Source organism: Schistocerca americana, chromosome 3 (genome assembly GCF_021461395.2).
Source record: "Schistocerca americana isolate TAMUIC-IGC-003095 chromosome 3, iqSchAmer2.1, whole genome shotgun sequence".
Lineage (NCBI taxonomy): Eukaryota > Metazoa > Arthropoda > Insecta > Orthoptera > Acrididae > Schistocerca > Schistocerca americana.
In genome coordinates this window covers 761,300,361-761,325,984 of record NC_060121.1, presented here as the reverse complement: position 1 = coordinate 761,325,984, position 25,624 = coordinate 761,300,361, and the positions used below count along the sequence as shown (strand labels likewise).

The 25,624-nt window shown below is 40.6% G+C and overlaps 1 protein-coding gene across 1 annotated transcript in view; it reads right to left on the bottom strand.

Annotated features, from left to right (window-relative positions):
• LOC124607245 (major royal jelly protein 1-like) overlaps nucleotides 1-15,483 on the bottom strand; it is a 48,680-nt gene extending 33,197 nt beyond the window's left edge. Inside the window, exons 1-2 of the mRNA XM_047139520.1 lie at nucleotides 15,325-15,483; nucleotides 1,715-2,064 (exon numbers count right to left, since the gene is read on the bottom strand). Coding sequence (XP_046995476.1) covers nucleotides 1,715-2,048 — 334 coding nt within the window. The 5' untranslated portion in view covers nucleotides 2,049-2,064; nucleotides 15,325-15,483. The remainder of the gene's footprint in view (nucleotides 1-1,714; nucleotides 2,065-15,324) is intronic.
• Between the last annotated feature and the right edge of the window lie 10,141 nt (nucleotides 15,484-25,624).

Here is a 25,624-nt window from a genome sequence, read left to right as displayed (position 1 = left end):
ATGCTGAGTGGATAGATAAAATTTCACCAGAACTTCTAAAATTATTGGGGGAAGTGGCAAGAAAACGACCATTCTCGTTGGTGTGTAGAATATGAGTCTGGCGTTATTTCAACTGACTTTCGGAAAAACATCAGACACACAATTCCGAATACTGCAAGAGCAGCCACGCGGAGAGGCAGCGTGGTTTGAGGCGCCATGACACGGACGGCGCGGCCCCTCCAGCCGGAGGTTTGAGTCCCCCCACGGGTATGGGTGTATGTGTTGTTATTAGGGTAAGTTAAAGTAGTGTGTAAGTCTAGGAACCGATGACCTCAGCAGTTTGGTCCCTTAGGAATTCACACACATTTGAACTTTGCAAGAGCTTCCAAGTGCGATAATTATCGCATTGTCAGGTCAACAGCTCATGCATCCAAGTTGCTGTCAAGAATAACACGCAGAAGAATGGAAAATAAATCTGTGGATATGTTAGACGATGATCAGTTTGGCCTTAGGGAAACTAAGAGCACCAATGAGGCAGTTCTGACTTTGCGCTTGATGGTGGAAGCAAGACTAAAGGAAAACCAAGACACGCTTATAGGATTTGTCCATCTAGAAAAAGTTTTCGACAATGTGAAGTGGTACAAGATGTGCGATATTCTGAGAAAAATAGGAGTACACTAGAGGTACAGACGGGCGACATACAATGTGTTCCACAACTAAAAGGGAACAGTAAAACTGGAAGACCAAGAATGAAGTCCTCGGATTGATAAGGTATAAAACAGGTATGCTGTCTTTCGGCTCTTCTATTCAGTCTACACATCGAAAAACTAATGAGGTAATTAAAATGACAGTTTCTAGAGTGGAATTGCAATTCAGGGTGAAAGGATTCGATGATGACATTACCACCCCCAGTGAAACTGAAGAAGAAACACAGGATGTGTTGAATGGAATGAAGAGTATAATAAGAATAGATGATTGAGTGAGAGAAAATCGAAGAAAGACGAAACTAGTGAGAAGTAGCCGAAATGAAGCAATGAGGAACTTAACATCAGGACTGGTGATCACAAAGTAGATGAGGTTAAGGAGTTTTGCTACCTAGGCTGCAAAATAAGCGATGACGGAGCAAGGAGGACATCAAAAGCAGACTAGTACTGGCTCAAAGGGAATTCCTGGCCAAGAGAAGTCTACTATTATAAAAAAGGCTTTAATTCGACGTAGAAATTTCTGGGAATGTACGTTTGGAGCACCATATTGTACAGTAGTGGAACACGGACTTTGAGAAAACCGGAACAGAAGCATCTGAGATGGGGTGCTACAGAAGAATGTCGAAAATTTGGTGGGCTGATAAGGTAAGGAATGAGGAGATTCTCAGCAGGAGAGGGAAAGAATATATGGAAAACACGGACATTAAGAATGGACAAGCTGACAGGAAATATGTTAAGACATTACGGAATAACTTTCATGGTACTAGAGGAGGCTGTAGAGGGTAAAAGCTGTAGAGGAAGACAGACTGGCGGACACTCATTAAATAATTGAGGACGTAGTTCGTAAGTGCAACTCTTAGAAAAAGAGATTATCACAGGAGAGGAATTCGTAGCGGGCTGCATCAAACCCAGTCAGAAGACTGATGACTCTCTCTCTCTCTCTCTCTCTCTCTCTCTCTCTCTCTCTCTCACACACACACACACACAAAATCATGGATTAAAGATAGTAGTGTGTCACCTGCAGCACTGACCTGTTACGTCATACGGCAACACCGATTTGCTGTCGTAGGCGCCGCTGTCCTTCAGCTGTTGCTCCTCCGTGTCGTTAGCGAAGTAGAATGTGGCCACTTTGATCGCCTTGAGGGTCACTAGTTCTGGACTGCTTGATGCTCCGCTCTTTGTCCTCCTGCTGCCTACCAGAGCTGCTCTGCCCAAGTTGACGTGTTTCGCTGTCTTGCTGGTTAACAGTGTCGGGTGTTTCTTGAGATTACCCTGCCTCCTGATGTTTGACCTCTTTTGGTGGGCATTGCAAGCTGCCAACAGCATGAGCATCAAGAAAGCAGCGGTACACAGGCGGCGTGTCATTCTCTTGCGTCCTCAGCTGAAAAGTATGTAAGCTCCAGATCACGACCATTAGCTTCAAACACGAATGCTGCCCAAAGCCTTTAATGTAATAATCAAAGAGTGCACTGTATCATTTACATTCCTTTAAAATTTTCAGTACTAAATATTTTATTATCTGGATCTACATCATGCTCCAAACTGCCTAATGGTGTGTGGCGGAGCGTATTTCTGGTACCACCAAACGATCCACACCCCCCCCCCCAACCACCACCACCCTCCCCCTGCCCCCCTAACCTGTTCCATTAGCGAATGGCGCGTGGGAAGACTGACTATCAGTAAGCCTCTGTATTAGCTCTAATTCCTCGAATTTTCTCGTCATGGTCATTTTGCGAGATGGAGGAAGTAACAAGCTGTCCAAATTATCCACCAAAGGAGTCTCTCTGATGTGTATAATAAATAATCCTGTGTGGATACGAAGTATGACACCAGTATATAAAAATTGCGGTTTTGTATGTGGACTCAAAGGTGTAGATTACTTAGAGACATGTTTTTTCTTCGCATTCATTGTGTATGCACAAACAACAACCTGCCTACTTGGAGTATTTTTCTTAAAGCAGTTCATTCCAGGCGATGAAAGGCAGATGGTATGGTTCTAGAGTTCACCTTTTCTATTTTGTTTCGTATTTCTTTAATCATCTACTGAAACAGATTTTAACAACAGTGTTTTTGTCCAAAGATCGACATAAGTTTCTCGTGAAAGTATTTAATTAGGAGTAATTCATACATCATTCATCTCATATGCGTAATATTATTCATTTAACTACATTTTATTAACGTAAATTCAGTATCTTGCTCCTCAAACCACTTTAGCACCTATCAGGCCTTTTGACACCGACAGTGTTTTCCTAGTGGAAGATGTCACCGCCATCAGGGAAGACATCAAGCATCAAGCGATGCAAGTGATCTGTAATAATGTTCCCGTAGATCTCTTACTTTGCTAAGTAGTCAGAAAGCAGCTTGATTTTCTATTAAACCGATACGAATTCCACAGGAAAATACATGCTATTCTAGTATTTCTTTTCTGAGCTATAGTGATGCCAAGAAACTTAATGGCGTTTCACCTCATCTGAACCCAGTGGAACATATCTAGTGTAGTTGCTGTATTCATTGATTGGATAAAAATGATATGTGCTACCTGCCACTATTTCCCTATCGGTAGATAAAAATACTCTCCTGTGGCGATCTATTGTCACCTGACCGTGGAAATATCAGCCCTTTTCTCATACAGCAGGTGCTTCTATTGCTTGGATTAATAACTTAATTAATGAAGTGGATAGGAGTAACAGACCAAAAGCAGACAGTGAATTGAAATGAAATCAAATATATCGATAATAAAACACGGTAAGTGCAAAGTAGACTTGGAACTTAGTCAACCCACGATTCTGGATTAGTTGGCAATCTGTCGCCCTGGTGTACGACAAGAAAAGTACACGGAAGAACATTGAGACACATATGAAAACTCGTCTAGTCCCTAGAGAGAGCAATAATCGTAACACTGGGAATTCTGGGAAACGAAAGTCACGAAATTTTGGGAAACGAAAGTCACGGAATAAAGTTATCAGATATGAGGAGCCACGTAAAATCAACACATAGCCGGGGTGGCACGACCAATACTACCGCATTAGTATGCAGGACATCGCAGCACTGGTTGCTCGTCGTGCAAACACTGTAACTGCACAATAACCACGCTCGAAGAAGCCATGAGCTTGCTACAGCGAAACATCTTAAAACAGGAACTGACGGTGTCTACACACGGCTGCTTCAAGTGTGACGGAACCCATCAAATGTCGAATTCAAATGCCGGTAACTCCTTCACTGCTACTAATAACGGTGTCCGATTGAAAATATGATTTTAATTTAATACGTCTCTCTTTCTTTGTAAGGGGATGGGGCTGGATGGTAGCTGAAGCTCCTCCAAGTGTTGTATACGCCTCAGAAACTTCTCCAGGTTACATTAGAACGCAATAGGGCTGAAGGTCTGCGCTCGCTAACCATTGATTCGAAACGTATGGAATTTGTGTGATCTGTACCACACATCAGTTGCAACATATTTCCGGAAAATCATCGAGAACTGGTCGAATCCACACCACGGGAAATAGCTGCTGTACTGTGAGCAACATGCTGTTAAGCGAGTGATCATAATGTTTTGGCTCATTGTTTGATAAACGAATTAGATGACTAACATCTAACAGTTCATAAGATGTGATGAGAACGTGTAATATGACTTCATTTGACTTCGCAATGTTGCGGCGAAACTACGTGGAAAATTATATAAATTCCATTTCAGTAATTACCACACGAAGTTTCGAGCTAAGGAACATATCGAATTAATGCTGTATTAAAATAACATGTCCTCTGGAGGCTAGCAGGAGGCCTACATCAAGAGCTACGACTTAGGTATCATGTTAAAGTTCTTTAATATCCACGAGTGTGGATGTGGATAACGAACTCGCTAACATGGATGTGGATGCGGATAAGGGACTCGTGGATGATGTGCTTTTCCAGACACGACCTCTAACTGTATGTAGTAAATGATGATAAACTTCTTTTTACATTGATATTGCCGTCTCCTGTAGACGGAACTACTACGATGCGGCATAAGTTCGTAGCGTTTTCGTTTTGAATGCTGGTATTCGGATTGCTATGGGTCTATTATCGATTGTCATTTTTTATGTGTAGTTTAACGTTGCTGTTTCAGTTTGCATATTGTCATTTTGTCATTTGGAGATAGTGAGTGGAGTATGGACGCTAGAAAATGGAGTGGAAAGTGGAGTAATGGGAACGTCTCCGACATATTCTTCTGTCTGAGTTCAGCAGAGGATTGATAATCGTGGAGGACAGAAACACTTGCGCCGTGATGAGGATAATGTTATTAGACTGAGCATGGCAGGAAAATAGTTTTCTCGTTTTAAGCAAAATCGTTCTCACATCAGTGACTTTCCGCATTCGGGGTTTGATGAAGATGGTTTAAACGCATTAATCCACGATGATCTGCGACAGTGTACTCGTGAACTGACAAATGCGATGGACGGTAATCATTCCACTATGATACGACATTTGCATGCAAATGGGAAGTTTCAAAATTGGGTATGTGGGACCACATTGCGGCAGCGCGGTTCTTTCTGTCCCTTTACGACTAACCTGCACCTATCTGTGAACATTGTCTCAGCATATCATCAGTAGGGAAGCCGAGCGAAACCTACTGTACTTCGACGTGAACTAGGCTGCAATGAGAGTTACTAATCTACGTTTCGGGAGAAAGTTTTCACACGAAATGAAAGGTTGGAAATATTGTCCTCAATTAATATTTTCTGAAACTTAGGGGAACAAGTATCACTGCCAAGCCCGTGCTAGTCTTAACACAGTCACTCACAATCTCTTTCACTCACGTTAGCAAGTTTATGATGTTGCATTTCCCGAAAACGTAATAGCTTCAAAAATACTGATTGTTTTTTATTGATACTGCTCGCCAAAAGTTGAGTCTGTCGGTAACAAATGCAGTTACAGTTTTTAACCACCGACGTCCTCAATATGCCACGCCGAATATATGTCTTATCTCGTCACAAAATTCACTTAAAAATTCCGAAATTTCTACACGCCTATCGGAATAATTATGCCGTCATTTTTCCACTCTTTTGATGTATGAAACACTGCTAGTTCCGGCAACTTGTCGTTTCCATCGGAACTACTACTACATACGTTCGAACTGTTTCATGGCTAGGCTGCCACTCTTCTCTATCAGCAAAGAAAGGCGCGCGAAGAATATTGCTTTACCATTGGTCAGTTTACTCAACAGCCAATAGCAAAACAACATTCTCCCGCGTCAGTCCGCCCTTTTCATCCATAACCATTCGCAAAATAGTAAACCTAACGACTTTACTTTTTACCGACGTAATTATCCAATATGCTGAAGTTTTGCTTATGCATAAAGTCATTTACTATTGTTATTTATACCTAAATTAATTTTCCTTTTACCATAAACTTACTTTACAGATCTATTCTACAAAAATCCCCTTTGTCCATATCCATACTTCTTCGAAATGTTCCCACACTAAATCCTACTACATAACTCGTTAAACAATTATCTTCATATTAACCTTAAACCACACTCACGCATCATTCATACTGCTAAAACACATTTATAACATTGTACATACACAAAAAGAGATAATAACGCTTTATGAAAATACTAGAACAGTTTATGAAAAACATTCTATTACTTTAGCGCACTCAAGAGGGCACAATCGAAACTAAAATCACAGTCCCCCTATCCAATATTGTCCTCTATCGGCTGATAGATAAACTACGTGCGCGTCCAGTCTCGCGTTACCATCTGTCACTATCCAGCTCAGAGACACATCTCCCACTTAACCGCCTTCAAGGCAGGATCGTTATACGGTGCTACGCCTCAACATGCTCTAAGCCAAAATCACAAAAGTCAAACAGTGGCCTTATGTGCATTTCCGCTTGCTCGTCATCAGTTGGCTCGTGAACAAAACGGACCATTACTGGTGATGGTGTCTTTATGATAATATAAAGGAATGGTTTAGCCCAAACAAAGTAGCAACTCCCAGTACAAAGACCTTCACACTTTCACACAAGATAGTTATGCATCTGGTGGAACAGCGAAGGTTGAGTGTAATACGAACTGCTTTCTGGAGGTGTAATCATTGCTGTTGACGCAGTGCAAGAACAACGGCCAGGAAGGTCACGTGAAGTATTGCTACTCTCCGATAACGCCCACCTGCTTTCTGCTAAACTGTTAGTTTGCATTAACCTTCTTTCAGTAAAAAAGACACGTGGCAATTATACGAAGTCGTTGATCATAACAACCGTTCCCGTGAGTCTCAAAGGCATCAGTCATTACTCGGTTTTCCCGTTACATATCAGCGAGGACTAAAGTATGCAGAGTACATCGTAAACCACCGACAATGCCTCTGTTGTTGTGCGGCCAGAGAAACTGGTCTGTTGTCCAGAGCGAGAACCTATTCGGAGAACTATAGCTTCCGCACCATGGGGCCTCGAAATTTCGGAACGGTGGTGTCAGAACTTCCTCAGAATGTGTTTGCTATGTTGAATAGTTAGACAACCGTTTAGCTATAAGTGTTAAGTGGATGCTTGGACTCTGCCTAATGAGTAGCATTCCTGGGCCTGCGTTGTGCTCATACACTGATTATAGCCACCGACCTACTATCGATGTAAACCCGTCCAGCGTCACCTACCCACGTATGACTGCTAGTCAGACACATGCACGGTACATGTAGTACCGTCGAGCGTGCTATCCGTGTGCAGAATGGGGAAGAAGCGCGACCTATTTGAGTTTGACCTGGAGCTGAACGTGACAGCCCGGAGGCTAAGCACTCCAGGCAAATGCCGGGATGGTTTCTCTGAAAGGGCACGGCCGACTTCCTTCCCCATCCTTCCCTAATCCGATGAGACCGATGACCACGCTGTCTGGTCTTCCCCAAACCAACCAACCAACCGGAGGCTAAGCACAAGAATTTCAAAAACAGCACGACTTGTCGGCTGTTCGAAGAGCTTTGTGGTGAATGTCTTCAATACGTGACGAAACCAAGGCGAAAGCACGCTCAGACGTGGCCTAACTCCCATCGTTACAGATGTCGGACGTCGTAGGCTGGGCAGACTGGTAAATGTGGACAGGCGGAGAACTGATGCGGAACTGTGATCAGACTCTTATACTAGGCAGGGTACAAGTGTTTTTGTACATGTAGTGCACTGAACACTCCTAACGAAGGGCCTCCGCAGCCGACGACCGATGCATGTGCCAATTTTAACTCCACGACACCGGCAACTATGACTGAAATGGGCACATTACCATCGGCACCGGATGTTGGCGCAATGCCAGAGCGTTGCATGGTCTGATGACATCCGATATTTTCTTACTCATGTCGATGGGAGGGTGCGAATCCGACATCTTCCAGGGGAACAGCTTCATGACACTTGCACTGCGGGATTGAGACAAGCTCCATTATGCTCAGGGGAATATTCAAGTGGGCATTCATAGGTCGAGTGGAACTCGTGCAAGGCACCATGACGGCCAAGGATTATTGTACACCGGTTGCAGACCACGTACGCCCCGTCCAGACTATTATATTTCCCAACGGCTGTGGCATTTTTCAACAAGATAATAAGCCGTCTCACAAGTCCAGGAGCGTGATGGAGTGGTTCGAGGAAAAGAGTGGGGAGTTCCAGTAGATACGGAGCCCCCAACAACTCGCAAGATCTGAACCCGACGGAACGCATGTGGGATGTGATTGCACGTTGCACAAGAGCTCATCGGCCCCATCCCCAGAATTTAAGGAAATTAAGTGACTTTTGTGTGCATTCGTGGTGCAACCTACCAGGGCCTTATTGCTTCCACGCCATGGTGCATCGCCTCTGTTCTCCGTGCCGAAGTTGGACATAACGACTTTTAGCTAAATCGTCATAATGTTGTGGCTGATCGGTGTCCACTGTTCTCACCATAATAAAGTAGATGTACCATTGCTGTAACACTGGGGACAGCTTTGTGACATGTACAAGCACACAAGTGACCAAATGAGCGATATGTTGCTTCTGTACGGCAAAACTGAAGGAAACGACTGAAATGCTATACGATTGTTTGTAGAAAGATTTCCCAAGACAAATTATCTGCATCTTTCGACGCTGGTAGCAATTAAGAAAAGACATGAAATGCAGCACTTCGCAGTAAACTGGCCAGTTTGCCTTGCCGCAAATTATACTGAGCGTTGTCAGTGTTGGCTATTTTCATCCCACATGTACACATGTATAGTCACATTCTGACGCGAGAAACACACGAAAGTTAGTCTACCCAACAAATTTCCACAGCAGGTACAGATTTATCGAGATACTGTAGGTCGTCTGCTGACGCTCTTGCAGCTTAAATGGATTCATCCATGAAGACAAAGGTCCCACATTGACCCATTGTCCAAAACGTTCGCTGGCGCGCTCATTGTCTTGAATAGTGAGCAGTACATACGTGGCTTTTTGTTTCACAAATGACACTCTCTCTTTCTTTATGTTAATTATGATGCTTCGCCAAAGGCTTTGTTTTATAAATCGGTATTTTTATAAAAATACACCAAGTGAACAATAGACCTTGCCATCGATGGGGAGGATTGCGTACCTCAGCGATACAGATAGCCGTACCGTAGGTGCAACCACAATGGAGGGGTGTCTGCTGAGAAGCCAGACAAACGTGTGGTTCCTGAAGAAGGGCAGCAGCCTGTTTAGTAGTTGCAGGGACAACAGTCTGCGTGATTGAATGATCTGGTCTTGTAACACTAACCAAAATGGCTTTGCTGTGCTGGTAATTTTTCCCGAGGGCATGCAGCTTTACTGTATGGTTAAATAAAGATGTCGTCCTCTTGGGTAAAATATTCCGGAGGTAAAATAGTCCCCCATTCGGATCACCCGGCGGAGACTACTCAGGAGGACGTCGTTATCAGGAGAAATAAAACCTGTGTTCTACGGAACGGAGCGTGGAATGTCAGACCCCTTAATCGGGCAGTTAGGTTACAAAATTAAAAAGGGAAATGGATAGGTTAAAATTAGATATAGTCGGAATTAGTGAAGTTCGCTGGCACGAGCAACAAGACTTCAGGTCAGGTGAATACAGGGTTACAAATACAAAATCAAATAGGGGTATGCAGGAGTAGGATTAATAATCAATAAAAAATAGGAATGCGGGTAAGCGCATACAAACAGCATAGGGAACGCATTATTGTGGCCAAGACAGATACGAAGCCCACGGCTATCACAGTACACAGTAGCACAAGGCTATATGCCAACTAGCTCCGAAGAAGACGAAGAGATTGATGAAATGTATGATGACATAGAAGAAATTATTCAGATTGTGAACGGAGACGAAAATTTAATAGTCATGGGTAACTGGAATTCGATAGTAGGAAAAGGAAGAAAAGGTAACGTAGTAGGTGAATATGGAATGGGGGTAAGGAATGAAAGAGGAAGCTGCCTGGTAGAATTTTACACAGCGCATAACTTAATCATAGCTAACACTTGGTTCGAGACCAATGAAAGAAGGTTGTATACGTGTAAGACGCCTGGAGATACTGTAAGATTTCGATAGGTTATTTAATGGTAACACAGAGATTTAGGAACCAGGCTTTAAATTGTAAGACATTTCCATGGGCAGATGTGGACTCTGACCATAATCTATTGGTTATGAACTGTAGATAAAAACTGAAGAAACTGAAAAAAGGTGGGAATTTAAGGAGATGCGACCTGGGTAGACTGACAGAACCAGAGACTGCAGAGAGTTTCACGCAGAGCATTAGGGAACGATTGACAAGAACGGGGCAAAGAAATACAGTAGAAGAAGAATGGGTAGCTTTGAAAGATGAAATAGTGAAGGCAGCAGAGGATCAAGTAGGTAAAAAGATGAGGGCTGGTAGATATCCTTGGGTAACAGAAGAAATATTGAATTTAACTGATGTAAGGAGAAAATATAAAAATGCATTAAATGAAGCAGGCAAAAAGGAATACAAATGTCTCAAAAATGATATCGACAGGAAGTGCAAAATGGCTAGAGGATAAATGTAAGGATGTAGAGGCATGTATCGTTAGGGGTAAAATAGATACTGCCTAAGGGATATTAAAGAGACCTTTGGCGGAAAAAGAACCTCTCGTATCAATATCAAGAGCTCAGATGGAAATCCAGTTCTAAGCAAAGAAGGGAAAGCAGAAAGGTGGAAGGAGTATATAGAGGGTCTATACAAGGGTGATGTACTTGAGGACAATATTATGGAATCGAAGAGGATGTAGATGAAGATGAAATGGGAGATATGATACTGCGTGAAGAGTTTCACAGAGCACTGAAAGACCTAAGTCAAAACAGGGCCCCGGGAGTAGACAACATTCCATAAGAACTACTGATAGCCTTGGGAGAGCCAGCCTTGACAAAACACTAACATCTGGTGAGAAAGTTGTATGATACAGGTGAAATATCCTCTGACTTCAAGAAGAATGCAATAATTCCAATCCCAAAGAAAGCAGGTGATGACAGATGTGGAAATTACCGAACTATCAGTTTAATAAGTCACGGCTGCAAAAGACTAGCACCGATTCTTTACAGACGCATGGAAAAACTGGTAGAAACCGACCTCGGGGAATATCAGTTCTGATTCAGTAGAAATATTGGAACACGTAAGGAAATACTGACCCTACGACTTATCTTAGAAGCTAGATTAAGGAAGGGCAACCCTACTTTTCTCGCATTTGTAGACTTAGAAAAAGCGTTTGACAATGTTGACTGGAATACTCTCTTTCAAATTCTGAAGGTGGCAGGGGTAAAACACAGGGAGCGAAAGGCTACTTACAATTTGTACAGAAACCAGATGGCTGTTATACGAGTCAAGGTGCATGAAAGGGAAGCAGTGGTTGGGAAGGGAGTGAGACAGAGTTGTAGCCTATCCCCGATGTTATTCAATCTATATATTGAGCTAGCAATATAGTAAACAAAAGAAAAGTGCGGAGTAGGAATTAAAATCCATGGAGAAGAAATAAAAACGTTGAGGTTTGCCGATGACATTGTAATTCTGTCAGAGACAGAAAGGACCTGGAAGAGCAGTTGAACAGAATGGACAGTGTCTTGAAAGAAGGATATAAGATGAACATCAACAAAAGTAAAACGAGGACAATGGAATATTGTCGAATAAGATCTGGTGATTATGAGGGAATTACATTAGGAAACGAGGCACTTAAAGTAGTAAATGAGTTTTGCTATTTCGTTAGCAAAATAACTGATGATGCTCGAAGCAGCGAGGATATAAAATGTAGACTGGCAGTGGCAACGAAAGCGTTTTTGAAGAAGAGAAATTTGTTAACATCGAGTATAGATTTAAGTGTTAGGAAGTCGTTTCTGGAAGTATTTTTATGGAGTGTAGCCATGTATGGAAGTGAAACGTGGACGATAAATAGTTCAGACAAGAAGAGAATAGAAGGTTTCGAAACGTGGTGCTACAGGAGAATGCTGAAGATTAGATGGGTAGATCACATAACGAGGAGGTATTGAATAGAATTGGGGAGAAGAGATATTTGTGTCACAACTTGACTAGACGAAGGGATCGGTTGGTAGGACATGTTCTGAGGCATCAAGAAATCACCTGTTTTGTGTTGGAGGGCAGCATGGAGGGTAAAAATCGCAGAGGGAGAGCAAGAGATGAATACACTAAGCCGATTGAGAAGGATTATATTGCAGTAGGTACTGGGAGATAAAGAAGCTTGCACAGGCTAAAGTAGCATGGAGAGCTGCATCAAACCAGTCTCTGGGCTGAAGACCACAACAAAAACAACAATTTGTTATCTTACACATGGGAACTCCGTGAAAGCGCTTAAGTATAGATTTAAACACAATAGCAGCTGTCAGGCATTAGTATTGGAGTAATTGTATTATTTTAAACCATGGGGGCCAGAGAGCACTCCTTAATGAAAATTTCTGTGGGAAAAGCTCGATTTTAGCACTTCTGAAGATTCCAACAGGCATAAATTGTTGTTGAGATTAGATCCAGTTTTTGAATACGTAATAGAAAAATTAGATCGTCAGTCGTTGTATAATTACTTACATTGAGATTTTTTCTGCAGCCTATGTCCCTTGAACGTATGCACTTACCAAGCGAGGTGGCACAGTGGACAGAACACATCATTGTCATTACAGAGGATCTTCGATGAAATCCTCGTATAAACGTGTTGATTTAGGTTATCTCTGCTTTTGAAACAAGAAAAGATGTTCTTCTCCAACCTTACGACGTCATCGACCACGTAACGTTAAACTCTAATTTTTCCACAAGGTGTACATATTGCTGGGCGCGATCTGATACATGATAAACAAGAATTTTTGCGGACAAGATCGCGTGTTATAATATTTTTATTTAATTGTATTTCGTTAATGACCGGTTCCGACATGGTCCAGTTTTCATTATAGGATCTATAATGTACTTGGGCAAAAACATTACTAAGACAATCAACATAGCTTTGCAACCAGTATACAAATGTTGTTTATCCTCTTGTATACTGGTTGCACAGTTTAGCATGTTATCTTAGTAGTCTTTTTTTTCTCCTGGTACATTATAAATCCGAAAATGACAACTAGACCCTGTCGAAACCTGTCAGTGATGAAATACAATAAAATTAAAATATTAGAACACGCCTTCTTGGCTGCCAAATATTCTTATTTACGTAATTGTTTCGTTTTAATATCTAGTGTACTTCAGCTGGTATGGCATTCCTCGATTTTATTCAACTACGTTGCGTGTCTTTAACTCTGTCTACTCAGATTATGGTCCTAATGTTTTCTGAGGAGTATAGATATTTTAATCAGACTGCAACAGTCATGGCTAACTTTTAAATGGCAGTAATTATGACGTACAGCCATGGTTAACTTCAAAATGATACTAAAATGTCCCACTGGGATTACTAATAAAGTGAGCTCCGCACTGGATCTAAGAGTCGAATCCCCAGTTTCGTTGCACAAGGTGTATTAAAATACACGGCAACGCTTAGAATGACGTGCAGTACCGCAAATGTGTAATTTTTCAAGAGAGAAGCCTTTTCGTAAATGCATAGTGTTGGAGCTGTGGGAGTTTGAGGTATGAGAATGGTGGCATAGAAAATATTTCGATTTGTTTTTGGTATCCTACTTTGTTATGCAACCCATTGGTCACAATTGTGAAACGGATACTCGGACTGCGTCTGCGGAACGCTAATAATGTTGAGCAGAACGGCAAACTGCTCTTTTTCTAAGAGCGAAATGAACTTGTTTCTGGCCACGTGTTGTTTCTTGACAAACTGGACAGGTGCCAGTGGGACTTGCGCTCTGAGGGTTCAATCCCAAAGTAATTGCATACGTAGACAGTTCCTCCTTGCTGGGAGTCGAGACGCTACGATTTTTGCCTATTATCGACATTGATACTGGTAAGATATCGGTCACGGGAATGTTATACTTTTAAGTTTGTAGTCGAATAACAAATGACAAAATAAGAATTGTTTTACGTGATATAATTGAAAATGAACGGTTTTCTACTTTTTTCCTGTTCTTTCATTATTGGACATTGCTACTTGCAAAATTTCATGGTTCTAGGCCAGTGGGAAGTACAATGTAGGTTTTAATAAGTCTGCGAGTGTCAAAATATGGGACATGTGAGAAACGTTCGCGATAGAGCACACCCTGGTGCCGAGCAGGAGATTCATTCTAGCTGCCGAATGCTCTCACTAAGCTTGTTGCACTTGCTCTCTCTTTCGTCAGAGCCTATCGGTGCTCCCATCAGATTTGCAAGACAAACGGCATTCACTTCGCGTAAATCTCACTGTGATGGTAACTAACACCACCACAAACGTGGTTGCAGGAATTCAGTACTGCTCAGGACGGCCACACTACTCTATAACAATCCTCCCCCACCCCCTCCAAGAAGTAAACTTAGTCCTGCTGGTATATGTCCTCGACCTTCTCGAACCTGTGCAGCAGCTCACGTACTTGGATGATGTAGGGTTCAATGTAGAGTTCACTATCCATAAGGCGTATACATAAAAGTCTACCGAAACTGTCGATTTACCGTCACTCATTTAATCAGCTCTCACCCAAAGTCACAGGAAACAAGAAGCTATAAAATGTAATACTCCAAGGAGTTCAAATCCTCATCCTCCATCGAACATTCTGCTTGATAACAGTAACTAACAATCAATCTGAGCCGGCTGCGGTGGTCTCGCGGTTCTAGGCGCGCAGTCCGGAACCGCGCGACTGCTACGGTCGCAGGTTCGAATCCTGCCTCGAGCATGGATGTGTGTGATGTCCTTAGGTTAGTTAGGTTTAAGTAGTTCTAAGTTCTAGGGGACTGATGACCACAGCTGTTAAGTCCCATAGCGCTCAGAGCCTTTTGAACCAATCAATCTGAATTTCATCAGGTAACTAGCTATCCACGGAAATGGAGACTTCACATACTCGTACTGGTTTAACTTCTTTCAGTATAACTTAAATACTAGGTTCTCAAAATGTGTAACAAATAAACTCCCGTAACATAGAATAGAAGTGTAAAAACAAAAGCAAGAGGGTATACTGGCACTAATTTCAAATTTCCTTTTGACCTGTCGGCTTCCTTTGCACATCCTGGGTATACAAATATGAATGGGGTATAAACAACAAACATGTATGGTTTTTAATTACATAATGCAATTTCAGGAAAAAAAGCATCGTATTTCTTACCGATTTGGTATCATCCAACAACACAAAAGTTTTCTATATCAGCTGCAGCTTCGTGAACAGTGACTGATTCCCTAATCACAGCCCTTGGTATTTTACTCACTGCTGTGACATACCGTACAAGGCTTTACAGAGTATTGGCGAGTGCGTTTCCAACTGAAAATATATACGTACTTTACTTACTGCGGGCCGCCTTAGAGGTAGCAATAGCAGGGTGACATTGCCAACGTAATCTTATCACAAGCTTATTTGTGTAACATTCCAAAGTAACTAAGCCGGTATCTAAGGTCACCTTGTCTGTTCATAAATTTGCGGCGGGGACTTACCACCGTTCAGCACAAACAAAACGATATAATGCAGTAGTTTTCCTCAGTTCTTTACAGTAACGATATGTTAGAAGGAAAGTTGCGACATTACGATACATATCGTACGGTAAAAGAGGAAGATTTTCACTTCGGAAAAGGTGTTACTCAACACTTTTTTCACTTAAAAATAACACTCAAATAAAACTAACCACGTAACGTATTAATTTAGTTGAACATTTCTGACGGCTGCCAGTCCAATTGATCGCTCGCACTCCAGCTATTTTACGGCACCACTATATGTCGTCCAAGCCATTTTTTGAGAGTTAAGCTCCGGTAAATCGTATGGTGTGCTTATCCCCACGTTTCCCAAGCAGCTGTTTTACAAATATGATGTGAAATTAGAAAATTGAATAATGGTTTTCCGCTCGTAGACACTTTTCAACCTACGCCACGACAGTGTTCCAGTTATTTAAATTTATTTAGTGTCCTCGATTGTTAATGTTATGTTTTTTGTACTTACTTCACCCCTAGGTGCCAGCTATGTAGCTGGAGGTGCTGCGAGATTCAGGAGATAGAAGTGCATCTGCCTCAAAAAACAGACGTATTTACAGCGTCACAAGGCGCAATTGTTTCACTAAAATCTGGCCCCTAGTCAGGTCACTCATAATTAAGACTTGCCCTGAAGCGCTGACATCGACCCAACTGGTATGACATTACCGCCCCTTCGCTCGGTTTCCCACTGACGGCAGCTACGCTCATCTCGCAATCTCTTACATTCACGTTATCTGAACTACATGTCGCCGCACTTGCAGCTACCCGTCTGCGGCTACTAATACAATACCTGAGGTGCGTTTCCACTACCTATTGCTAGTTCAGTAAAAGAATTATTACTTTTGATAAAAGACTAGTCGCACATAAGACCGCAAATGTACAAAGATATGGCACTGCAGAGCATGCCGTAAAGTGGGCATTAGGAGGTGATTGGATGTGGTAGTTGATGTGAAAATAATCTTTTCAGGAAATGTTGCCGTGCTTGCTGTATCAAATCACACCACTCACAAGGAGGATGATTATTTCATTTACATCTTCCACAAGCTAATTGCACGAGAGGTCTGTGTCCTTTCATTGTATTGATTTTTGTCCTGATCTGTTGACAGTAGATTTCCTGTTACTGTGCCTAGCGGAGATTATGTACTTCCTTCCTGCTGCCGTTAATCAACACAAGAATTTACATTTATCAGATAAAAGGAAGTAAAGTAAGTTAATACCGCTTGCAATGTGAACATGGTTGATATTGGCCTGCCAGGACCGTGTTCATTATACCAAAGTTGACACATAACTATGTGCAAGAGGTACATGGAAATAAATGGGACTTTACATTGGATCACTCACAGATTTTACAGAGAACCTAGGAACAGAACATTACTGCAGGTAGTCAATTTATCAAGTGCGTATCCAGAGTGGAGAAAATGGAGGATGCAGAAAAGGCAGGTAATGACAAAGTGGGCTCACCACATAGAAAACTGTTCACATTCCTGGATCGTTTGCATCGGTGGAATGGACCGAGAAAGACTGACTAATTACACGTTTGATAACTAGACACTGGCGGCTGCATAGATTCGTCATTCAAATTACTGCGTGACGCACCCGCTATCGCCGGATATTAACGCAAGAGGGGATGAGAAGAAGCAGCCACTCCTGACTCTCGCCTAAGGCCTGGGCTAGCATCTCTCGCAGCTGGAAAGACGTGGGCACAGCAGTGGACGCGCTCTATATACTGTACTCTCGGGTCAGTCTGCCTGGAATCGTCGTATCCCTCCATCTAACTCCTAAAATTGATGTCCTGTTTACGGCATCAATATTTTCGAAGCAGTTTTCCTTCCTTTTCTGCAACATTTTCTGTTAATTTAAACATGAATGCCTTCAATGTCACACTTAATGGGAAGAAAGTATAAGTAGTGGGATGATTTAATGAGAGGACTATCTGCTCTGGACATACCAGTTATAAGTTTAATTCATCAATTAAGGATTGGTTTTTCAAGAATAAGCCATTTATTAAATTAAAGGGCTAGTAAAATAAAGTAAATAAAACGTTTCGTATACAAAAATAGTGAAACATTAAAATTTAATTTTGTGTACTGTATGTTGACAATACAAATAATCCTAACAGTCATTGTGGAAACTACGAGTGGAGCTGCGTCTTTGACTTTGTAAGTAGGCTGTTTAGGTTTTTATATTGGTAACACCACGTAGAGCTCTGTATGAAATTCACTGGCTGTGCTGTGTGCAGTCTGCGGCTGGTTGGCATTGTTGTTGGAATATTCGCCATTGTAGTGGGCAGTTGGCTGTTAACAGTGCGTAGCGTTACGCAGTTGGAGGTGAGCCGCCAGCAGTGGTGGATGTCGGGAAGTGAGATGGCTGATTTTTGAGAGCGGATGATCTCGACGTGTGTCCATCAGAAACAGTACATTTGTAAGAATGGATGTCATGAACTGCTATGTATATTATGACTTTTGAACACTGTTAAGGTAAATAAATAGTTTTTTTCTCTATCAAAATCTTTCATTTGCTAACTATGCCTATCAGTAGTTAGTGCCTTCAGTAGATTGAATCGTTTATTTAGCTGGCAGTAGTGGCGCTCGCTGTATTGCAGTAGTTCGAGTAACGAAGATTTTTGTGAGGTAAGTGATTTGTGAAAGGTATATGTTAACGTTAGTCAGGGCCATTCTTTTGTAGGAATTTTTTAAAGTCAGTTTGCGTTGCGCTAAAAATAATGTGTGTCAGTTTAGTGTTGATCAGAATAGGTAAAGAGCGAAACGTCTGAGTACGTTCAGTTTTGCTCAGCTGTTTGAAAATCAAATAATGTAAGAGATTTATCAGCACAGAAATTCAATAATTTTTCAAAGGGGCGTTACATATGTCGACACTTAGCTGAGGATACCTCACTGGAATCTTCTGATTTTTTCTTGCAGTTTGTGTAAATAGTGTAGCTATTGTTTATTGCTAGCCCGTAATCATAGAGAGAATTTCCTTTGTAGTTCCAGTTTTACATTGTTGTACAGTAAAACAGTTGTGGCATGCATGTAGATTTGCACCAAGTATTTCGCAGCTGCGCTTACAACTAACTAGATATTATTTTCAGAGCTATGTTAATATGTTTTCTTATTTTGCTCTTCAAATTGTGCTTTTCTGTGTTATCGTGTGAAATATTGTGACAATAATGGCGTGTGAAAAACGTAACACTAGGCTCCAAAGTAAACTGAGAATTAATAGTGACGACGAGCGTACCTTATCAGCACCACTGTGTAATGAATTAACAGACATTCAGTGTGGTAATTTGGTAATTGTGCATAGGGAAATGGAGCGGGCGGCAAATAATGGCGTAGACAGTGATACAATTAGTGAACAGGGAAGAATTATCGATCGATCGGTCGGCAACAGCTCGTCTCAGGAATCCGAAATGACAGGACACAATCTCGCAAATACTGTAGATTCAGGTTTTGGGTCCTCACTGTTTTCTCAAATAAGTCAAGATACATTTTCTGCTTGTCAAAATGTGAATGTTGCGGGTGCAAATTCACTGCCGAAAAGCACTGAGGAACATGTTTCAGACACCAGTGCATTGCTATTACAATTAATACAACAAATGGGACAAACAAAGCAAAAGCTTCAAAAGTTAGACACAATGGAACAAAATCTTCGAAAGTTAGACACAATGGAACAAAGTCTTCAAAAGTTAGACACAATGGAACAAAATCTTCAAATGTTAGACACAATGGAACAAAATCCTCAAGTGTTAGACACCACACTTGAACAAACACGTGAAGATTTAACTACTGAGTTACATAAAATCGAATTGAAATGTCAAAAAGTCTGTAATGAAGTAAAAACACAAATTTGTGAGTATTTCCAAGCTATTTTTTCCCGGCATGAAAATACATTACAGAATCACGAAGCAGCCATAAATTAACTGCAAACTATTGTTCATGAAAGTAATGAGACCTTGCAAGCTAAGATTGACTCAGTTGCATCTACCAATTCGGTTACGCAACTTGCAAAAACTCAGGAAAACTTAAAGGACACGGTAGATACGATTTCAACACAAATGGACACTGTGAAACTTGGTTCAGAAAAACACACAGAGGAAATAAGTTCACTATCGGATAAAGTAGCCGAACTTTCGTATCAGTTCACTAACCTATCTACAAAGGTGGATGATGATCTGAATGACACAAGACCTGTAGCCTTCACTTACACAGAAGAATACGAACAAATTAGGAAATTCAAACAAAATCAGAATCAAATTAATACGCAACACCAAAGAGAAACCGGGGGAGTACAATATCAGTTGACACAGGTAATACAATAATGACATATTTCAGAGGACACTCGCGTTCCAATACGGGAAGAGGGACATAGAAATTCGGAACAGCCACTAAATAATAACGCAGGGCACTTCGGAAATTGGCAAGGTACACCGAATTTTGAGATGGAACCGCCGAAACGACGTAACAATGACCGACATGCGACTCGCCGACATGATGATTTTGACTATAAGCTGTTTATTACTACACGTAAATTCAAAACATTTAAGATGGTTGGTTGGTTGGTTGGTTTTGGGGAAGGAGACCAGACAGCGTGGTCATCGGTCTCATCGGATTAGGGAAGGATGGGGAAGGAAGTCGGCCGTGCCCTTTCAGAGGAACCATCCTGGCATTTGCCTAGAGTGATTTAGGGAAATCACGGAAAACCTAAATCAGGATGGCCGGACACGGGATTGAACTGTCGTCCTCCCGAATGCGAGTCCAGTGTCGAACCACTGCGCCACCTCGCACGGTAACATTTAAGAATTCCGGCAACGACATTCATCCACAAGCATGACTTCATCAGTTCTCACATTGTTTTCCTCCCAACTTGTCATTAGAGCACAGATTAGAATTTATGTTTGGCTACTTATAGAATGAACCAGCTGTAAGAATGCGATCGGTCATTCATGATTGTCACAGTGAAGGAGAATTTTATCATGCCTTTCTCTCAGCATATTTGTCTCAAGCCACACAAGACCGAGTAAAACATAACTTCATAATGATGAAACATTTCGAACAATCTGTATTTTTCAGTCTTGTGAAATATTTTAAAGACATGTTGCACAAGAATCAGTACCTGTCAGACCCTTACAGCCCCTCAGAACTCATCCGTATTTGCTTAATCAAATTGCCTGAACATATACGACATATTATTTTGGCAGGACGCTGCAAAGACGACATTGACGCTTTTCAGGGACTGTTACAAGAATTGGAAATTGACACTGACATTCGCCGAACGTGAAAGCAGGAGCACAACAATTACAGGTCACATTCGTCACAATTCCGCGATGACAGAAATAATTATAGGACACGACAAGGCTATTCTTACAACGCAAATCGTGACCAAAGCAGACACCACCCATATGACAACCGTTGGCAGAGTAGCAATAATTACAGAGAAAGATCACATTTACGTAGTAATGAATGTGACAGAGACAACCTTAGAAACAGACAATATGGGAACCAAAACAATTATTATCAAGGGAGACAGAATAACTTCAGTCACAACGGTCCTGCGCGCAGTTACGACTCAGGGAGAAGTTCTCCACCACGTGACTGACAAGAAATTAATTACAGAAATTACCGACACGACGACAGACGATATAATCATTACGACAGACCTGAATTTCATGAGAACAAACAGGGTTGGGCCCTCTCAACGAGGTGAATTTGAAGAAGCTAAGTCTCCTAATCCAAATAACGACGCACGCCAACAAAGAGATAGTAGACAATGACTCACACCGCAGGCAGCCACGTGCGCTGGCTGGCTCAGAGAAAAATAACATAGACGCTAACCTTGAGAAAAATTCCAGTATTCTTTACCGACGTATACTGCATAGTAATTGCGTTCAAGCTGAAACTCTGCGTACTGGGTAGAGTAAAGGATTGCACCACATTTCACATGTAAAACCGTTTATTGAAAGACAATCTGCTTTTTAACTTAGTCTTTGGCATAAAATTTTCACTTCACGCTACTAGTATAATTTGTCAGACTTAGAATCTGTTAACATGCAACAATGTTTGAAGTTAAATATCCAGTCAAGAACCAAGAGAACTTACTTAAACAAAAATTACGAATGCATTGTTATAGTGAACACACGACACTGTGTTGTTATGTGTACATTCTTGCTTGTTAGTTGCACGATTACGTAACGACTATCAGGCTTACATACTTAGAACTTATAACAGTACTGCTAATGAGATTTTACTGCAACTTGAGTGCTTTCTGAGAGATACCAGATGACACAGTGGTTAGTTTATTTGACAGCTACACTACTATATCACGACGCTACTAATATGTGACACAATTTACACTGTTGCTTTTGCGGTGTATCTGTTTTATATCTGCATTGTTTTTATGTATATTCTGGATAGTAAAACAAGTTTTAGTAGTAACTTTTGTGGTATAGCTAAATGAGACAGCCTCTTCTGCAGCGCAACAATACATTACAGTACAGTACTTTCTTCATCACGGCAATAAGCATAATAACTACGATATCTATACGCAAAGCATTTCACTTTTGTATATGATGAGGTGAGTACACTGACTTCAGCAGAACCTGGTTACAGAGGACGATAACTACGACACTTCCACAGAATTATCTTACAGCAAGACGCGCATTTAGCGCTACAGAGACGCATTTGAGTGATTAATTTTGTACTTAAAAAATTTATTTTTAAAGATTTTTGAATTACAAGGAAACTTTTCCGTGATACATTTCATTCCATTGCTGTAATTTGTAACACCTGAGGGTATAATTACATTAATCCTCAGGGGGTACACGCTTACTTTATGTACCATGTGTTTGGCAAGCACAAGGAGCCCTAGCTAATATGGTGTTTGCTTATACAACTTTACACATCTGTACCATATTTCTCTAACACATAAATTACACAGCTATCTGATCATTTAACTGAGAGAGAAAAACATTTATTTTACTACATCAGTGACAGATGTTTACGTAATTACACCATTGGATAACTTCACACTTATGAAATTGTATTTAGTCTGTACTTTGTGAACTGTTCATATTTATTCGGACCCACTGTGATGGTATAAGAGCTTTGAATGATGTATTTGGTATGGGATCATGATTTTTAAAGTACGTTTGAGGTAGATGACACTATTGAAATGAGCAGAGAATTTTCTTCAGGTTTTGAAATTATTGCAGAAAGAAACGACGTTTTTGAGATCTGACTGAGATGTTATGATGTTGTCATTACGATGACGATGTGTATTATGCTGTTCAGGTATATTTATGATCAATAAGCTGATGCTGTATGAGGAATTTGATTATGTACGTATTTATTATGATGAAATATTGAAGAATTGTCGACGAATATGTATATGTGTAATAAGGTAAGGAATAATGAGTAGTGGCTAGGAACTCTGATTTGTGGAAAAAGCATGTTGGAAACCAAGAATCGTACTTTAAGAGTTATGAAATGTGTGAATATGCGTGAATGTATCACAATGCCGACGAAAATTTTTTGGACACAGTTATATTAATAGATTTTGTTTCTACTGATTTGTAACGCAAATATTTCAACCTGTGAAATTTTAATTGTATCAAACTGTCACTGTAGCAGAAACTGATGTCGTAAATATTTCGGTAAGGAAGGTAGGTCACTGTAAGCTCCCAGCTGCGCGACAATCGCCTGGAAGGAAAGCCATTAGTGTGTGCCTTTCAGAGGCACAGGTGGAGAAACAATGAGGCCATTATCCTCGCTATTGACATTTATTTGTAGAAAGCATTGCAAATACGACACGCCCAAACTTGAAATCATATGATTACACTGTGGAGCTCTTAATTTATGGTGTTTACTAAATTGTCAAATGAAATGATGAGAAACATTTTTACATCTATTGTCTTTCTAGTTGAGAGATTTTTTACTGCCTTTGGAGACGCCATTTACCTGGTGAATGACGTTTCACACATTGCTTCGTATATATTTGCTCATTTCGTTTAATATCTAGTTTCTAGCTGCACAGCAGCATTGTTTAAAATAAAATTTTATAGACATACTAATATAAATATTTTATGCCTGCAGATCCAGTAATTAATAATTTTATGATCTAGTTCCAAAAAAACGTGGGAGCACAAAACGACATTTCCACTTCTCAGGAATTGCATACATAATGTTTATCAGTGACTTGGTAACTTCTCTGCTAGAGTAAGTTACAGTGATGCATCACTCTAGTGTTAAGATGTGACATAGGTATTAGACATGGCCATCTTAAGTGTAATATTTTTTCTGCTTGAGCTTTGTCATGTTTAGATATAAGTTATTACATTTGCTGCTGCTGTTTGCCAGGAATAGTGCTACTAAATTTCACTATGTATTACTCTGTTAAGCCAGTTTTACTACTGATTTATTTTTCTTGTTGCTGCACATTGCCTTATATAAGTTGTGATATTGCATTTGCCTTGCTAATTTAAATATACTGCTGCTTGCTTTGCCAATTTTCATTTTTTTGTCATTGCTGTTTGTGTTAATTTGTTATGTGCTGCTGCATTGCCTCGTCCCTTGGTATATATATCTGAGCTCAGTAGATTTAAGTTAGCTTAAGAGGGGGTAGACTATATAAGAAACAAACTATTATGAATTGGAAGAAATGCATTGAGAAGCTATAAGAAAATGGTTTGGCCAAAAAAGTGGTGTTCAGTGGAGAAAAACTATTTTTGAAAGAGGATGTGAACAGAATACAGAAAGCATGCTTGGATAGGATTTTTTTTGGTGGAAACAAATGTTGAAATAAGAGGAAAGATCTACAGAATGAAGTTTTGGGTTGGACTGCAGTACCAAATGTCACACTGAAAACAAACCCTGTCATGTACTTTTGTGTTTTCCTGTCTTTATGTGTTTACCTAATAAGATTTACGTTGTAGAATTTTTCTGATATTATGTTATTTACTTTCTTAAAGATGTTTAAACATTATTTATTCTGTTTTGTTTTAATGCTCATGTGTGAAGTTGATGTTTCGAAAGTTATTCTGACCTTTTATGTATTTACTTATGTAATAATTCCTGTAACACTGATGTATATGTTATTTCGATTCTTTTGTAGGGCCTGTATTACTTCAAATGTTATCTGAATTTTATGTTTTTTAATGATGTATTTTGTACGTTTGTTATTGTATTCTTATGTTATAAAATTGTAATTGACACCAGTTCATCAAATTAAGTAACTTGTAAGTTACATTTCACTGCACACGTTTCTGTTGGTCACAGTATATGGACAACATGTGAGAAGTAGGGACTGTTAGTGTATGCACATGTGTTAATAATTCAGAAAGCATTGCTGGTTCTAAAGACACACCAAAAATTTGTGAGTGCTCAAGTGGTGCTTTATGGACTTGCTATATTGTCCGCAAGACTCTTCGATGGTGATAGTGCACCTGCACAGTCGCAACAGATGGCTGCTGGCCGTCTCAACAAGGACTACAGTGGGTCTACACTTTTGATGACTCACCAATACCATTATTTCTAAAAGGACAGCAGGGGGTCTGCACCTCTGGTGCCCTACCAATACCATAATTTCTACCAGGGCTACAATGGGTCTGCTCTGTGATGACCTACTTACCGATATTCTTCAAAACTTCGACTGACTCTGCTGTGGCTTTGCTCTGTTGTGGCCCATTACCTGTGTGCATGTCAAGAGTCAGCACTGTCTTTCCACTGGAAGGACAACACTACTTCTTCAAGAATGGATGGAAATCCACTACTTCCGTGTGCATTTTCTTTTAATGCTCAGACTTTGAGAAAAAAAACACTGCAATTTTACTGTGATGAATGATCAGGACCATCTTTATGGACTGTGAGAAAATTTTAGCTTTTGATCAACATTGTATCAATAAGTGTGTGCATTTGATATCTTTGTTATTGTAATTATGAAAATTTTTTCAAATC